Genomic DNA, 17,527 nt, shown 5'->3' with positions numbered 1-17,527 from the left:
AAACATTTTCTCTGATGTTGGACTACAAGTCCTACAAGTTGCCTGGCTACCACATCTTATAATTATGTTAATTTATTCTACTGTGGGGTGTATTTATCATGTTTATATGTTACGTAGTGTGTTTATTATATAATTGAAAAAATATAGATGGATTAATGGAAATGTCTATATTAATGTAATATATGACTTTTAATTTTTTTTTTTTTTTTTTTAATAAGTCGGCCATCTCCCACAGAGGCAGGGTGACCCAAAAAGAAAGAAAATCTCCAAAAAGAAAATACTTTCATTATCATTCAACTCTTTCACCTCACTCACACATAATCACTGTTTTTGCAGAGGTGCTCAGAACACGACAGCTTAGAAGCATATACATATAACGATACACAACATATCCCTCTAAACTGCCAATATTCCAAACCCTCCTTTAGAGTGCAGGCATTGTACTTCCCATTTCCAGGACTCAAGTCCGGCTATATAAAAATAACCGGTTTCCCTGAATCCCTTCACTAAATATTACCCTACTCACACTCCAACAGATCGTCAGGTCCCAAATACCATTCGTCTCCATTCACTCCCATCTAACACGCTCACGCACGCCTGCTGGAAGTCCAAACCCTTCGCCCACAAAACCTCCCTTACCCCTTCCTTCCAACCTTTTCGAGGACAACCCCTACCCCGCCTTCCTTCCCCTACAGATTTAAATACTTTCCATGTCATTCTACTTTGATCCATTCTCTCTAAATGACCAAACCACCTCAACAACCCCTCTTCAGCCCTCTTACTAAAACTTTTATTAACTCCACACCTTCTCCTAATTTCCACACTCCAAATTTTCTGCATAATATTTACACCACACATTGCCCTTACACAGGACATCACTGCCTCCAACCGCCTCCTCGCTGCTGGATTCACAACCCAATCTTCACACCCATATAAGAGTGTTGGTACTACTATACTTTTATACATTCCCTTCTTTGCCTCCATAGATAATATTTTTTGTCTCCACATATACCTCTTCCCTCCCGCACTTACAGGAAAGTGGGTGCGGGAGGGAAGAGGAGCGATTGGTGGAATGATGATGTAAAGAGAGTAGTAAGGGAGAAAAAGTTAGAACATGAGAAGTTTTTACAAAGTAGAAGTGATGCAAGGAGGGATGAGTATATGGAGAAAAAGAGAGAGGTTAAGAGAGTGGTGAAGCAATGTAAAAAGAGAGCAAATGAGAGAGTGGGTGAGATGTTATCAACAAATTTTGTTGAAAATAAGAAAAAGTTTTGGAGTGAGATTAACAAGTTAAGGAAGCCTAGAGAACAAATGGATTTGTCAGTTAAAAATAGGAGAGGAGAGTTATTAAATGGAGAGTTAGAGGTATTGGGAAGATGGAGGGAATACTTTGAGCAATTGTTGAATGTTGATGAAGATAGGGAAGCTGTGATTTTGTGTATAGGGCAAGGAGGAATAACATCTTGTAGGAGTGAGGAAGAGCCAGTTGTGAGTGTGGGAGAAGTTCATGAGGCAGAAGATAAAATGAAAGGGGGTAAGGCAGCTGGGACTGATGGGATAAAGATAGAAATGTTAAAAGCAGGTGGGGATATAGTTTTGGAGTGGTTGGTGCTATTATTTAATAAATGTATGGAAGAGGGTAAGGTACCTAGGGATTGGCAGAGAGCATGCATATTTCCTTTGTATAAAGGCAAAGGGGACAAAAGAGAGTGCAAAATTATAGGGGAAGAAGTCTGTTGAGTATACCTGGTAAAGTGTATGGTAGAGTTATTATTGAAAGAATTAAGAGTAAGACGGAGAATAGGATAGCAGATGAACATGGAGGCTTTAGGAAAGGTAGGGGGTGTGTAGACCAGGCGTTTACAGTGAAACATATAAGTGAACAGTATTTAGATAAGGCTAAAGAGGTTTTTGTGGCATTTATGGATTTGGAAAAGGCGTATGACAGGGTGGATAGGGGGGCAATGTGGCAGATGTTGCAGATGTATGGTATAGGAGGTAGATTACTGAAAGCAGTGAAGAGTTTTTACGAGGATAGTGAGGCTCAAGTTAGAGTATGTAGGAAAGAGGGAGATTATTTCCCAGTAAAAGTAGGCCTTAGACAAGGATGTGTGATGTCACCGTGGTTGTTCAATATATTTATAGATGGGGTTGTAAGAGAAGTAAATGCGAGGGTCTTGGCAAGAGGTGCGGAGTTAAAAGATAAAGAATCGCACAAAGTGGGAGTTGTCACAGTTGCTCTTTGCTGATCACACTGTGCTCTTGGGTGATTCTGAAGAGAAGTTGCAGAGGTTGGTGGATGAATTTGGTAGGGTATGTAAAAGAAGAAAACTGAAAGTGAATACAGGAAAGAGTAAGGTTATGAGGATAACAAAAAGATAAGGTGATGAAAGATTGGATATCAGATTGGAGGGAGAGAGTATGGAGGAGGTGAATGTATTCAGATATTTGAGAGTGGACGTGTCAGCGGATGGGTCTATGAAAGATGAAGTGAAACATAGAATTGATAAGGGGGAAAAGGGTGAGTGGTGCACTTAGGAGTCTGTGGAGACAAAGAACTTTGTCCTTGGAAGCAAAGAAGGGAATGTATGAGAGTATAGTTTTACCAATGCTCCTGTATGGGTGTGAAGCATGGTTGATGAATGTTGCAGCAAGGAGAAGGCTGGAAGCAGTGCAGATGTCATGTCTGAGGGCAATGTGTGGTGTGAATATAATGTACAGAATTCGTAGTTTGGAAGTTAGAGGAGGTGCGGGATTGCCAAAACTGTTGTCCAGATGGCTGAGGAAGGGTTGTTGAGGTGGTTCGGACATGTAGAGAGAATGGAGTGAAACAGAATGACTTCAAGAGTGTATCAGTCTGTAGTGGAAGGAAGGCGGGGTAGGGGTCGGCCTAGGAAAGGTTGGAGGGAGGGGGTAAAGGAGGTTTTGTGTGCGAGGGGCTTGGACTTCCAGCGGGCATGCATGAGCGTGTTTGATAGGAGTGAATGGAGACAAATGGTTTTTAATACTTGACGTGCTTTTGGAGTGTGAGCAAAGTAACATTTTTGAAGGGATTCAGGGAAACCAGCAGGCCAGACTTGAGTCCTATAGATGGGAAGTACAGGGCCTACACTCTGAAGGAGGGGTGTTAATGTTGCAGTTTAAAAACTGTAGTGTAAAGCACCCTTCTGGCAAGACAGTGATGGAGTGAATGATGGTGAAAGTTTTTCTTTTTCGGGCCACCCTGCCTTGGTGGGAATCGGCCAGTGTGTTAATAAAAAAATATATACCTCAACACACCACTCACCTTTTTTCCCTCATCAATTCTACGATTAACCTCATCCTTCATAAATCCATCCGCCCAAGATATTACGTATTATTATTAATATGGCATCAAAGAGTAGAGAGACTGATGATTTTAATGTGCACCTGCATGACAGCACAGTGTGTAAGTATATTTAGGTACAGGTATACACAAGTATAATTATCAGAGCACATATAAAATATGCAATAGAGTGGAACCTCTGTATATAATCAGCTCCCTATTCGAACAAAGCTCAGCACTCGACAAAACAAATGCGATCTACCAGAACTTCGCTGTAAACTACAGCCTCTCCTCACTTAGCGACATTCTCGTTTACTGACAACTCAGACGTACGACGGGCTCTCTGACTAGAACGCATACATAAATAATGAGTTATTTTGTATTATTTGTATAAATAAGTCACCATGGGGCCTACAAAGATTAGTGGTAACAGCCACCCAAACAGAAAATTCGTTGGGAAGAACATGTTAGATACGCAAATGGAGTGGCACTTGAACAGCCTTCTGGAATGAATTAAGGTCGCATACCGAGGCTCCACTGTAACTTTAGAACACTTGAAATTTTGGAAAGTTTCCAGACATAATAGAGAGATGTGCTCATGGAGAATGTAAACAAACTGAGTGGGGTGCACTGTATTAGAGACTGGAAGCTGTATAGCAAGTTTTGGTCACAATTTGAAATCGCTGTATAGTGGAATGCCATAAGGCGAAACACTGTAAAGTGGGGCCCTTACTGTACTGTCTACTGCAAAATATGGGAATGGAGAAGGGAATTCAAGAAATGTGTGCTTCATACAACAGTATGATTTGATTGTGTAATGCATAGTGTTGACATTAAATTTTAATGCTGAACCTTAATTTGTCAGACTAACAATAATGATTCAAATTAATTAAAACATTACAAAGGTATATATTTCCATTCCTTGTTACATTAACCCACTTATAAATGAATTATATTTTTTCTCTGGAATTGGATAAAATTAATATGATCTGACTGACATCCCTTAAGAATAACTAGTTTTTATGAATGATTTTCATTACCATTCAAGTGATACAATTCCGTAATTACTGGTAGGTTTGTCCATTAACAAATTATACCATTAGTACTTCTTACTGACCTCAGAAGAGCCAGCCTTTGGAGAAAGTAAACATCCTTCTACATCAATTATCAAATCACTGGTCAGAGACAAGATTGTAGATTCTTCTCTGGGTGAGGCCCAAGGTTCTGGCATTGTAGTTAGCTTTTGCTTTAAGTCTGACTGTGAAACAGTGCTTTGTAAAGCACAGTTTTCTTTAGTCACACATACAAAGGAGCATCTGGAAAGAAAAATAAGTGAGAGATTGTGCAAATATCCTAAGAATTATACAGAAAACTAAAATTACATCTAAACATTCTGAAAACTAAATACGTACTGTTTTCCTTTAATGGAAATGTTTTGTATCATCTGAGAATCAAACAAAATTCTTTTCATCATACCTATTTGAAGGTGCTTTATTAAGGTGGGTTAAGAGGCTATTTGAATGAGGCGATACGAGGACAAAGGAATACAAATGATACCTCAATGGTGTACTGTACTCAAAACAGACAGAGAAACTATTTCAGAGCAAGGTCAATGAGTGAGCATACGGCATCTACCCTAATTTTTCCACGTAACTGGAAACTTTTTTTTTTTAATAGGGGAAGGGATTTTACTTATGTGAACAAAACATCCATTGCAGTTTTTCAGGCATTTCAAATAAAAAAAATTAAAATAATCCCCATGAAGTAAAAACTAAATGCCAATTTCTTCGTTTTCAAGGACTAGGGAAGATATACATGTTTTTAAATTATTATTATAATAAAAAACAAGCGCTAAGCCACAAGGACTATACAGCGCTGCAGGGCAGGAAGTGAGGGCATCAGGTGGCAAAAGGGAGGTGGATGAGTAATAGGTTACGGATAACAGCGGAGCAGTGGATGGTGAAAGGGTAAAGGGCAGCAAGAGACTGAGCTAGAAAGGGCTGAGGAGAGCGCGTAAGGTATCATCATCAGAGTTTGTGGAGTAAATCAGTCGTTGTCAAGAAGTCAATGAGAGAGTCAGGATTAAAGGAGGGTCCATCAGCAAGAAGGGAAGGTAAAGAGAGAGTAGTAGAACGAAGATGACGTTGGAGGTAAATTCTGCGTGCACGTTGATAGAGAGGGCAGTCTAACAGAATGTGGCTAATCGATACTGGAACTTGACACTGCTCACAGAGAGGTACAGGGTGCCTCTCCATGAGATACCCGTGAGTAAGACGAGTGTGGCCAATGCGAAGATGGGAGAGAGTGGTCTCCCAACCTCGGCACTGATGACAAGAAGACGGCCAGTAACCTATGCTCGATTTAATAGAATGAAGTTTGTTACCAAGCAGAGTTGACCAACGTTGTTGCCAACGGGCGCGAAGGTGGGCAGCTATTGTAGCAAAATAGTCCAGAAATGGAACACCTCTATAGGAAATTGGTAGGTCATGTACTGCTGACCGCGCAGCAGTGTCTGCCTGTTCATTGCCCTGTACGTCGACATGACCAGGGACCCAACAAAAAATATCTTTATGCTTCGTAGAGATACGGCGTAGTCAAAGTTGGATACGGAGAACTAAAGGGTGAGATGTATCAAATTTTCGTATAGCCTGTAGAGCACTAAGGGAGTCTGAGACTACCACAAATGATGACACAGGCATAGATGCGATACGAATAAGTGCTGCAAGAATGGCATACAGTTCAGCAGTAAAAATGCTAGCCGAAGATAGTAAATGCCCCCGCACGACGCTGTCCGGAAACACTGCTGCGAATCCGACGCCGTCTGACGACTTAGAGCCATCTGTGTACACAGCGGTGGCATGAGAATGGGAGTGGAAGTGATCAAGAAAAAGAGAGCGGGAAGCCACCGTAGGCAGTTGAGCTTTCGAGCAAGGGAGTGAGAAAGAACAGACCCGAACAGCTGGAACTTCCCAGGGGGGTAGGGAAAAGTGAGATGCTACATGAACATATAAAGGTGGTAACTGAAGGGAAGACAAGAGTGAATGTAGGCGAAGAGAAAAGGGACGGAGCAAACAGGGGCAGCGAACGAATAAAGAATGTCTACTAATATCGGTGACCATTCTATAAATGGAAGGATTGTGGAGATCATGAGAGCGTACATAGTAGCGAAGGCAATGGGCATCACGGCGATCAGACAAGGATGGAACATTCGCTTCTGCATAGAGGCTCTCAACAGGTGAAGAGCGAAAAGCACCAAGGCACAAACGTAATCCTTGGTGATGGATAGAGTTAAGGCTAGAGAGAGTAGCAGGAGAGGCCACGGAATAAATCTGGTCACCATAATCGAGTTTCGATAAAACGAGGGCTGAATGTAGGCGAAGCAGAGTTCGACGATCAGCTCCCCAGGAAAGATGAGCAAGGGTTTTAACCCTTTGAGGGTTTTGGTCGTACTAGTACGTCTTACGCGTAGGGGTTTTCGACGTACTAGTACGCATAAATTCTAGCGGCCTCAAATCTCGCGCGAAAAGGCTGGTAGGCCTAGGTGTGAGAGAATGGGTCTCCGTGGTCGGTGTGCGCGGTAGAAAAAAAATCTGGGACCCAGTGGTGCATTGTGGGAATGCCCTCTTAGTAAACAATGTCCACCATGCCTCGCAGTAAGAAGGTCCTCACTCCTCGGCGAATTGGGACACTTTTGTTCCCCAGTGACAGTTCTAATAGTGATGGAAGTGCCAGTGAAGATGAGTTTCGTGGTTTTAGTGAGGTTTTGACCGAAACTAATGACCATAATATCGGTAATAGTGAGGAAAACCCAGACGACCCTCAGCCTTCCACCTCTGGTGCTGGGCCCTCTTGTTCACGTTCAGTTGTTCCAGAACCGAAGAGGAAACTTCTATTTTCCCAAATCCCAGACTCAGATGAGAGCATGGGTGATGATAGTGATAGTGAATATGAACTACAAGCTCTTCAAACTAGTTCCAGTAGTGATAGTGAAGTGCAATATTCCCCAGTGAAGCGTCAGTATATACGACGATATATGCGCTCTGGTAGTGTGCCATATGTTATACCAAGGGGAAAGAGTGTATCTCGGAGTACATCCCGTGGCTGTACAACAGGAACAGACAGTGAAAATGACGAAGATACTGTTACAATTGGGATGGAAAATGTGCGTGGTGGTAGTGGTGCCGGCGGTGAGGCACCAGCAGTGGGCCATGCTGCCACCCACGCTGCCACCCACGCCGCTGCCTCAGCTGATCTAGAACAAAGGCCACCATCCCCCACTCACCCACCACACCAGCCTCCACAACCACAACCTCCACAACCACAACCACCTGTCATTGTCCAGTACCCACCAGCAGACCGCACCTGGGATTGGCAGGAAGCTGTCAATTTTGTTCCAAATCCCCACCAGTTTGATGACAGCCAAAGTGGAATACGGCCATCTTGTGCACTTGGGAACAATGCCACTGAACTGGAATGTTTCGAGTTATTCTTTGACGAACCACTGATGAAAAGTATTGTCATGGAAAGCAACACATACTACGAGTACACCATGGCAAACACATTACTTTCACCAAAATCACGTCTACACCAGTGGAAGGAGGCAACTGTGGCTGAGATGTATCTTTTCTTTGCCACAATAATGCTTATGCCACATGTGTATAAGCACAAAGTGAAATCATACTGGTCAACAGACCCCCTGATTGCAACACCAGGTTTCAGTGATATAATGCCAGTGAATCGATTTGTGCTAATGTTATGTATGCTTCACTTCTCAGATAAAACCAGGCATGACAGAACTGACAGGTTATATAAATTTAGGAATGTGTTTGTGTATCTGAAACAGAAATTCAGTACGCATTTTTATCCCTTCAGGAAGCTTGTAATTGATGAGTCTTTGATTCTGTTCAAAGGAAGACTCTCTTTCAAGCAGTACATACCAAGCAAGAGGAAACGCTTTGGTATAAAGTTGTTTGTGCTTTGTGATTGTTACAGTGGTCTGGTATTGGATATTATTGTGTACACTGGAAGTTATACATTGCAAAATACCAGGAAGTTATTGGGCATCTCAGGTGATGTGGTTCGAACAATGATAGAACCATACCTTGGTAAGGGGCATATATTATATACAGATAACTGGTACACAAGCCCCTCACTCAGTGATTTTTTGCGAGTGAACATGACAGATGTGTGTGGCACAGTGCGTGCAAATCGGAAACAAATGCCCAAGTTTGACGCTGGCACTCGTAGAGGTGAGGTGAAGGCGTTTGCTGCCAATGACATCATGGCATTTTGGTGGCATGACAAACGAGATGTCACACTGTTGTCATCAATTCACCCTAATGAAATGGCAGACAGTGGCAGGCAGCATAAAGAGAGAAATGAACCCATTCTAAAACCTGCAGCTGTGATTGATTACACCTTCAACATGCGTTCAATGGACAAATGTGACATGCAGATTGGGTTTGCTGATTGTGTTCGCAAGAGTTATAAGTGGTACATCAAACTGTTTTTCCATCTTCTGGACATTGCCATGCTCAATGCTTATAATATGTATAAGATGAGCACCAGAAACAAACCACAGTACGGCGAATTCTGTTTGTCTGTCATCAGACAAATAGTATTCAAGTACCAAGGAACAGCACCTGCAATTGACCGCCCACCAAATTATCAACAACTACCTGCTCGTCTGAAGCATGGTGATCACTTCCTGGTAAAACTGCCTGCTACTGCTTTGAAGAAAAAGGCTCAGAAGAGGTGTTACGTCTGTGCACATACAAAAAAACGCACACAACAACGCAGAGACACTCGTTTTATGTGTGAGGAGTGTAAAACCACTGTGCATGACACCATGTTTCAAAGAGTTCCACAGGCTGCAGAACTTCTAGAAACATTCCCTGTGACTGTATATGTGTATATAAAATATAGAAAAATAGTAATAAACAACATTTCATATCGTTTGTGTAAATATTTTCTGTAAACAAAATAATGACAACAGTGTTTACGCCCTTATTGTGTAGTATTTAAAAAGAAATAACTTACAAAATACTGATCATGTTGGCCTCAGAGGCCATAAAAGTTACTCAGAAAAAGAAAAATTGAAAAATAATTGAAAATAGTACATAAAAGTAAATAGAAAAATACCGGGTGACGGCAGTCGGCGATGTTACCATATGTTGTTCAATTTTGGCAAATTTCACGCCTCCATATCTCGGTAAGTATTGACGTTAAATTTTTTTTGTGTAGCCTATAATGTTTAGAAAAAAAAACTTTTTTCATAAGAAAAAATAATTTTTTTTTTTTTTTGAAATTTGGCCGACCCTGAGAACGAGTATCGGAGAGGGCCTGTCGACCCTCAAAGGGTTAAGAAGGTTTAGCCGGCTGTGACAAGTTGCCTTCAGAGAGGTAATGTGAGGTTTCCAGGATAACCTACGGTCAAAGAGAAGGCCTAGAAACCTGACTATCACGTTCGGGGATACGGGAGCCATAGAGATACAACGGATGATCGGAGATAACAGAGCGTCTAGTGAAAGTAATTTGGTGAGTTTTGGTACTTGAAAATTTAAACCCATGAGTGGTGGCCCAAGTGGAAACACGGTCGACCGCATGCTGGAGAGAAACTGCAATAAGATGACAGTCAGCGCCTGCACAAGCAATAGCGAAGTCATCAACATAGAGTGATGACCAAATATTGGGTGGAAGAACAGAGGCCAAATCATTTATAGCAAGGAGAAAAAGTGTTGTGCTTAGAACACATCCCTGAGGGACACCTTCAGCTTGGACAAAGTCCGGGGAAAGAACATTATTGACTCGAACACGGAAATGTCTGTCAGTTAAAAAGTTCTTAAGGAAGGATGGTAGATTGCCTCGGAGGCCTAAGGAATGGGCCTGGGCCAAAATATTATACCTCCATGTTGTGTCATATGCCGTCTCAAGGTCAAAAAATATGGCAATAACTGAGTGATTATTCGCAAAGGCATTACGAACATACGTATCCAAGCGTATTAAGGGGTCTATGGTAGAACGACCCTTACGAAAGCCATATTGACTAGCGGAGAGACTGTTGTGTGTCTCTAAATACCACATTAAACATCGATTTACGAGACGTTCCATCACTTTGCAAACTGCACTAGTAAGAGCGATGGGACGATAGTGGGAGGCATCATGTCCTGTAGTACCTGGTTTGCAGAAAGGGAGAACAATGGCAGATTTCCACAGCTGGGGAAGAACTCATTGTGCCCAAATAAGATTGAAGAGGTGTAAGAGGACTACAAGGGCTGACAGATGTAAATGTTGTAACATACGAATATGAATGTCGTCAGGCCCAGCTGCCGATGATCGGTAAGCTGAGAGCATTGCCTCTAGTTCTTGAAGTGTAAAAGGCACATTATACTGTTCTTCTGTGAGAGAAGAAAAGTCCAAGGGTACTAACTCTCTGGCAGACTTTGAGGAAAGAAACGAAGGGCACAGATGGAGCCCTCGGGAAATACGGACCAGATGTGTGCCAAGTTCAATGGCAACGTCGACAGGGTTTGCTACATCAACACCAGCAACCCGTAGAACAGGAGCCGGGTCAGGAGAGTATTTACCACTCAATTTCCTCACTTTTTTCCAGACTGCACTCATAGAAGAAGCAGAGGTGATGGTGGAAACATAGTCTCGCCAACAAGTGCGTTTAGCTTCACGGATGACACGGCGAGCGATCGCACGCTTCTGCTTAAAATCAAGAAGTCTCTCAGCGGTTCTATTGTACCGGTACCTGCCCCCATGCAGCACGTTTCAAACATACTGCACGAGCACAAGCAGGAGACCACCAAGGCACGCACTTCTGAGAATGCCTGCCTGAGATTTGAGGTATAGATTGAGAAGCTGTGGTATAAACTGATGTCGAGAAGAGGTGTAGGAGCTCATCAATGGAGGATGAAGAAGGAACCTCACTAAAAGCAGTGAGGTGTGAGTAAAGATCCCAATTTGCCCGATCAAATTGCCAGCGAGGGCTACGGAAAGATGGTGAACATGAAGGAGAAGTAAGAATGATTGGAAAATGATCGCTGTCATGTAAGTCCGGTAGAACAGACCAGGTGAAGTCTAGTGCAGTGGAGGAAGAGCAGACTGATACATCGATGCAAGAGAGAGTATGAGTACGAGGATCAAAATGGGTGGGAGTACCCGTATTTAAAACATGGAGGGGGTGAGAGGCGAGAAAAGCCTCCAACTGGATGCCACGTGAGTCACAACGAGATCCCCCCCCCAGAGGAAATGGTGGGCATTAAAATCACCAAGTAACAGAAGTGGTGGTGGTAAGGATGAAACAAGAAAGGCAAAGTCTGGGATAGAAAATGCTCGAGAAGGAGAGAGATATAAAGAACATATTGTAAACCACTTATTCAAGTGGATACGGGCTGCAGTGTAATGCAGCGAGGTATGGACAAATAGTTGACAGTACGGAATATCATTGCGTAGAAGAAGGGCACTTTCATTAAAGGTCCCATTTGAGAAAGGATCCGAAGAATACAATAAATTATAGCCTGAGATAGGTTGGAAAACAGCCGAGTGTAATTTTGGTACTTGTAAGCAAGCACCAACAGGGGAAAACCTGGAAAGCAACATCTGAAGCTCACCCCGATTACCCCTGAGGCCGCGGATATTCCACTGTAAATAGGCCATGATCGGCGATGAAGAAAATACCAGGAATCTGTAGGTAAAGGCACCTACGGACTAGTGGGTTAAAAAAGTCAACGTGTGGTGGCATTGGAAGACATTCAAGCAGCGAAGGAACGGAGCGTTGCGAAGAATGGGGTTGTGAAGATGGAGGAGAGGGAAGAGAAGGAACAGGAAGTGAATCAGTGTCCATTGAAGGTTTAGTCTCTGCAATATATTCTGAAATGGCTTCAAGTGTTTCTGAATTCAAAGATGTATGGGAGACCATATTGGAGATAGAAGGAGGAGGGTGAGTAAAGATTGGGACAGTAATGGACTGTAACAAAGTAGAGGGGGAAGGAAGAGTGTAAGGGACTGGAGATGAAGTGTGGCGGGGGACAGAAGAGGCAGAAACCTGGGAGGTGGCAGAAGAGGGAGAAACTTGGGAGGGGACGGGGGTGGAAGGCATAGTACGAGGAGGAGGGTGAATCTCCACACTTGTAATAGAGCCAGAGAGAGGGAAAGAACTAGGTACAGAGACTGGAAAGGTAAAGTGTGGAGGTGGAAGAAGGGAAGGAAGGGGCAAAGAAGATTTGAGCAATGTGGATTTTTTGGACTTCTGAGAAGTAGAGGGGCGATTGGTATTAGGTGTCGTACGAGGTCTTGTCGATACTGGGGCTTGTGAGGAAGGACGCGAAGATGTGAAAACAGACTGAGTTGTAGTCGGGATGTCAGAGCCAAGGACAGCAAAAAGATTAGATGCCGGAGTGGCTATGGGAGGGGTAACCACAGAGGAGGCTGCAGAAGATGGGACCCCAGAAGTGGGGGGATGTTTGGAAACACGATAATAAGAAACACGGGGTAGTCTCCCTTGGAGGCGGAGATGAGTAACTGCCATAGCATAAGGGAGACTTTCTGCCTCTTTGAGGCAACGGATTTCACGTTCATTTAAGTAGACCTGGCAACGGCGGGAGTACGAAGGGTGAGCTTCATTACAATTAAGGCAAGATGGAGGTTGACTGCAAGATGTATTAGAATGGTCGTCGGCACCACAGACTGGGCATTCGGCCATAGATCTGCAATATTTCGCTGGGTGACCAAAATGCCAGCAATTTCTACATTGTTTTGGTGTAGGTATCACCTTTCGAACTTGTAACCGATGTCCCGCGACATATACAGAGGACGGGAGTTCTCGGCTGTCAAAAGTTAAACGAGCCACATTGCAAGAGTAACGTCTCCGCCCCCAGGCAGGAAGGACATAAGTGTCTACTTTGAGGATTGGGAGATCCTGGAGTTCCAGCTGTTCAAGAATGTCATTGCCACATGACTGGAAATTCTGTTGGACTATGGTATGGGGCAGAATGACAGAACCACTACAAGAATTGAGAGAAAGATGTTTTTCAATAGTGATAGGAGTAGTATCGATATTCGAAAGGAGAGAAAGATCACAAGCTTGGGTAGCATTCTGGACAGTGACGATGCGCGTACCGCTCTTGAGAGCATGAAATGAAATATCTCTACCAACATGACGCAGGAGCGCTTTGCCAATACTATGGTCAGAAAGGTAGGCAGAAGAAGAAGTCCATTGTGCGGTCCGAAACCGAGCGTGGAGAGGAAGTGTTTGACGTGTCGGTCTTTTCCGAGTAGAATGGGAAGGTAACGAAGGAGCATCATCAGGAGATTGACGTTGGCATTTAGGAGTAGGACCGGAGTTGGTCCGGCGTGAAATGGGCGGGCGATTCGAAAATTGCTGTACCCGAGAGGGAGAAGCCGGAAGCATAGTCAAAGGAGAGCGGAGTTCAGAGAAATCGAAGGAGTCAGTCGAAGCCCCGGTACCTGAAGCGGGTGAGGAAACAGCACCAGCAAGAGGTACAGGGGCATCAGGAGTGTCCGAAGAGTGGTCTAAACACAAGGCAGGGTCAGAATGGGGTGTGGTATCAAGAACGGGCCCGGGGGTAGTGGGTTCATGGATTGGGTTCTCTATGGTTAGGTTACTCCTTTGCTTTTTGTTTTTAAGAAAAAAAAAGAAAGAAGAAAAGAAAATAAAAATAAAAAAGAGAATAAAAAAAAGGGGGGGAGCGGGGAGGAATAGTTCCCAGGAGGAATGAAAGGGCTGGAAATCTCCCTCCGCGCCCAAGAGGACCTCAGCACCGCTAGTAGCACAGATGCAGCATGGAACCCGTGCCATACCCTACCCTTCATGCCAGTTTACCAGCAATCCGGGATAGCAACCTCACATCTGCCGAGCTACTTCGGTGGACAAAAGAGAGGGTGGCCGGATATCCGCCACAAAGCATACCTCCTTTGGCCACCACCCCCGGAATCCAAAAGGTGGCTTCCAGAGATACACCCGTCGCCCGAAAGACACCCAAAGCTACTCTGGGATACCAGGGAGGGATCGGGACATCCCCAGGCGATCCAGATTCCACGGCAAACTACGCCACCGCCAAGAACGTCAACGGAATGGGATGGACCCCGGTGTCCTTTCCCCTATCTAGGAACTAGCGCGCCTGTGGGAGAAATCCCAAAGGCCAAAAAGAGGAAGGGCAAAAAGGGAGGGGTGAGGACGAGGAGGAGGAATGGAAAAAGAGGAGGATGGGATAGGGGAGGGAAGAATGGGGGGTAATTAGGTTCGGTCTGAGGAAGAAGACCGACAGGTCTAATTCTTCAGACCAAGAGCCTCTTCACCACACCAAGGAGCCCCCCTTGAAGAGGACATGTTTTTAAAACTGCATTAAAATTCTACACATATTATCTTAACTAAGTTTAGGACAAGACACATCACCTCTAAGATTATTATTATAATTATGGGGAGCACTAAACCCATAGGATTATACAGTGCATGTGGGGGGGGGATGGAAGGTATTCAGGGTCAATTCAGGGAACTGGAGCACAGATCCAATTCCCTAGATCAAGAGCCCCTCACCACCGTCAAGGAACCTCCCTTGAGGGGCACCTCTTTAAGAACGAAGAGGTGATCATCTTACCTTTGGCTGAGGTGTTCATTATTAATGTTAGAAACTGTAGCTGTATGACACAGGGGCTCCTTGACATTCTTAGCACTGGCTTTAGCTCGTTTTTGAGTTGTCAGGTCAATCTTGTCCCTAACAGAAGACGAAAGCTTAGATGACATCCCTGGCTTTTGCTTTAAAAAGCTAGACTGGTGTGCTGAGCTACACCATGGTTTTGGTTGAACATTAGATACAAGTATCTTTTCCGTATGAAAAAATGGAGAGCTATTGTTAATGCTCAACTCATTACTACTGTCCTGCAGTCTTATGTATTCTTCTGAGCACTGATGTATTCCTTTGTGTAACTGCAAACCTCCTGCTGTGTCATGAGACAAGCATGACTGCTTGTGCTGACAAGGATTCAATTTACATTCACTTTTTCTCTCACACAAGATTTTCTTAGTTAAATCATGTTTGGGGGACCTTCCTGTCAATCTGCTTGGCTTGTCAAAATGCCTCTGAATTCTTGAAGTAGGTAGCATAGAATTTAAAGGGGCTGACACATGCCCTAAAATAGGAAATGAGACATCAAGCAAAGGCCCTTTACAAAGAGATTGCTTCTGTGACTGATCATATATTGGCATTAATTTTGAACATTTGTTTTGAACTGAGGTTTGAGAGTAACCAAATGACTTTTTATACTGTGGCACAATGATTATCTTCCAGTCATTTGCAGGCTCATTCAATTCTATCCTTCCTTTGTTCATATATTGTGTAAGCTTTCTTGAGTTTGCTCCTTCATTAACCAGTACAGAAGGCAAATTCTCATGTTCTGAATTAGGTCTTTCATGATATTGACCCGAACATGATGTTGATAAATGGTGCTTGGAGGCATGGTTTAATAATACTGATTGATCGTCTTGATTATCACATACTAATATTCTGCTGTCAGTAGTACGAGATGCTAGGCTGTACGTATCACCTGAGCAGCTTCTGCTCTTTAGTAATATTTTTTGGGGACTAGAATAACAAATTGATGAACTTTGGTATCTGAAATCACTTGATAGTCTTAAATTTTCTAAATTTGGAAGATTTTGAGATGATGCATCCATGTTTGGCACACCAAAATGACTAGTAGACAAGTTCCTAAACTGTGCAATAAAATTATCTTTGTTATGTACCTTAAAGGAACACTGCAATCTATTTTCTGTACTGCGGTCATATATACTACTTTCACTTTTTCTCTTGTAGGCTGAAACTTGTGAATGCAATACAAGGTTTATCCCATGTGTCTGACAGTGACGGATAATAATGTTCTTAACTTGCTGTTCAGGTGGCGGAGCATCTGCAAAAAAATTCACCAGGTATTCCAGAGATGACCTCATCCTGCAAAGGTAGTCTGCAGACAAAGCACACACAAGTTTGGACAATGGTTGCATCAAGGCAGGACCACCTCTACTGCAGTCAAGCAAAAGTTTCTTCAAAGTTTCTACCTCTGGCTTGAACTTCTTTATCTGAAAGAGAAAAATGTGAAAAATAAACAAAATCTATTGTAATTGCAAAAATAATCAATGAGTGATTATCCCATTTCTCTCGTCTTCTAAAACCAGCTCATTGCCCGTGGCTTGGTCTCAGACCAGACTCTCTAGTTGTTTGTCAGATAAGTCAAGCTACTGATTATAGTATAACAGTACAATTTTAGCATGATAGCCCAACTAACTGGGAACTGTTTGAAATAACCTATTAAGTTCTGTCTTGAAGACAGCTAGGGGGTCAATTGGTAATTCATCTTATACTGTGTATGGAGTTCTTATAATTACTAATTATAATTACTTAGTATTGGCACACCCTCGGTAAGACAATGATGGAGTGAGTGACGGTGACAGTGTTTCTTCTTTTTTTATTTGCCCTACCTCAGTGGGAGATGGCCGGAATGTTAAAAAAATAATTTACAAACGAATATTGACTTAATAAAGTAATTTAATGGTTTGCTGTAAATCTTACTTGCATGGCACAAATTAGAAGATCAATGGTGAGGGTTAAATTGCTGAAAGTCATTATGAAACTGATCAACCTGTCCCAGGTGCTTGCAGATAGTGGTACACGTCGCTCACACACTAGGTGGCCCAGCTCCGACAGTTCAGAAAGAAGACACATCCCACTTTCCTGGTCACAACACAAGGCAGGGAAACACATAAAACTGCACAAGATATGCAAGAAAAGATTGTGCAGTATTGTACTAGGAATATTCAATAATAACTGATATAGGGTAATCATCCTAGTCATCTCATTTTGCTCCATCTTCAGGTGGACAAATCACCTACATAACCCTTCCTCAGCTAGCTAAATAACAGAGGTATTTTTGGTAACCCCACACCACCTACTCTCCATGCTCAGAATTCTCTACACACTGCAATCAAACATTATATCCTCAGTGCCTCTAGCCTCCTCCTTCCTACAAAATTTAAAACCCATGCTTCACACCGTTATGATGATACAATAACTTACATGATACAAAATTAAAAGGAGTCGGTGAATAATTTGAAGATAACATATCAACTACCTACGCTAGGTTTAAAAAACGCCAATTTAGCTGCTGTAATCTTAACCAAATTTACCTAATACAGGGTCTTGC

At 43.0% G+C, this 17,527-nt stretch overlaps 1 protein-coding gene across 4 annotated transcripts in view; it reads right to left on the bottom strand.

Annotated features, from left to right (window-relative positions):
* Positions 1 to 17,054, bottom strand: part of LOC128701313 (uncharacterized) — a 38,543-nt gene extending 21,489 nt beyond the window's left edge. For 3 of the 4 annotated variants that reach the window (XR_008408888.2, XM_053794970.2, XM_053794971.2), the window contains exons 1-3: positions 16,897 to 17,054; positions 14,929 to 16,406; positions 4,422 to 4,620 (exon numbers count right to left, since the gene is read on the bottom strand). Coding sequence is in view for 3 of the 4 variants with exons in the window: in XM_053794970.2 (XP_053650945.2) it covers positions 4,422 to 4,620; positions 14,929 to 16,406; positions 16,897 to 17,049 (1,830 nt within the window). In the remaining variant the exon portion in view is untranslated. Of the gene's footprint in view, positions 1 to 3,100; positions 3,409 to 4,421; positions 4,621 to 14,928; positions 16,407 to 16,896 lie in introns of those variants that run through there. The other variant, XM_053794973.2, reaches the window with a different exon arrangement.
* Between the last annotated feature and the right edge of the window lie 473 nt (positions 17,055 to 17,527).

This window comes from Cherax quadricarinatus, chromosome 72 (genome assembly GCF_038502225.1).
Source record: "Cherax quadricarinatus isolate ZL_2023a chromosome 72, ASM3850222v1, whole genome shotgun sequence".
Lineage (NCBI taxonomy): Eukaryota > Metazoa > Arthropoda > Malacostraca > Decapoda > Parastacidae > Cherax > Cherax quadricarinatus.
Note: the sequence above shows the minus strand (reverse complement) of the source record. Positions and strands in the feature narration are given on the sequence as shown.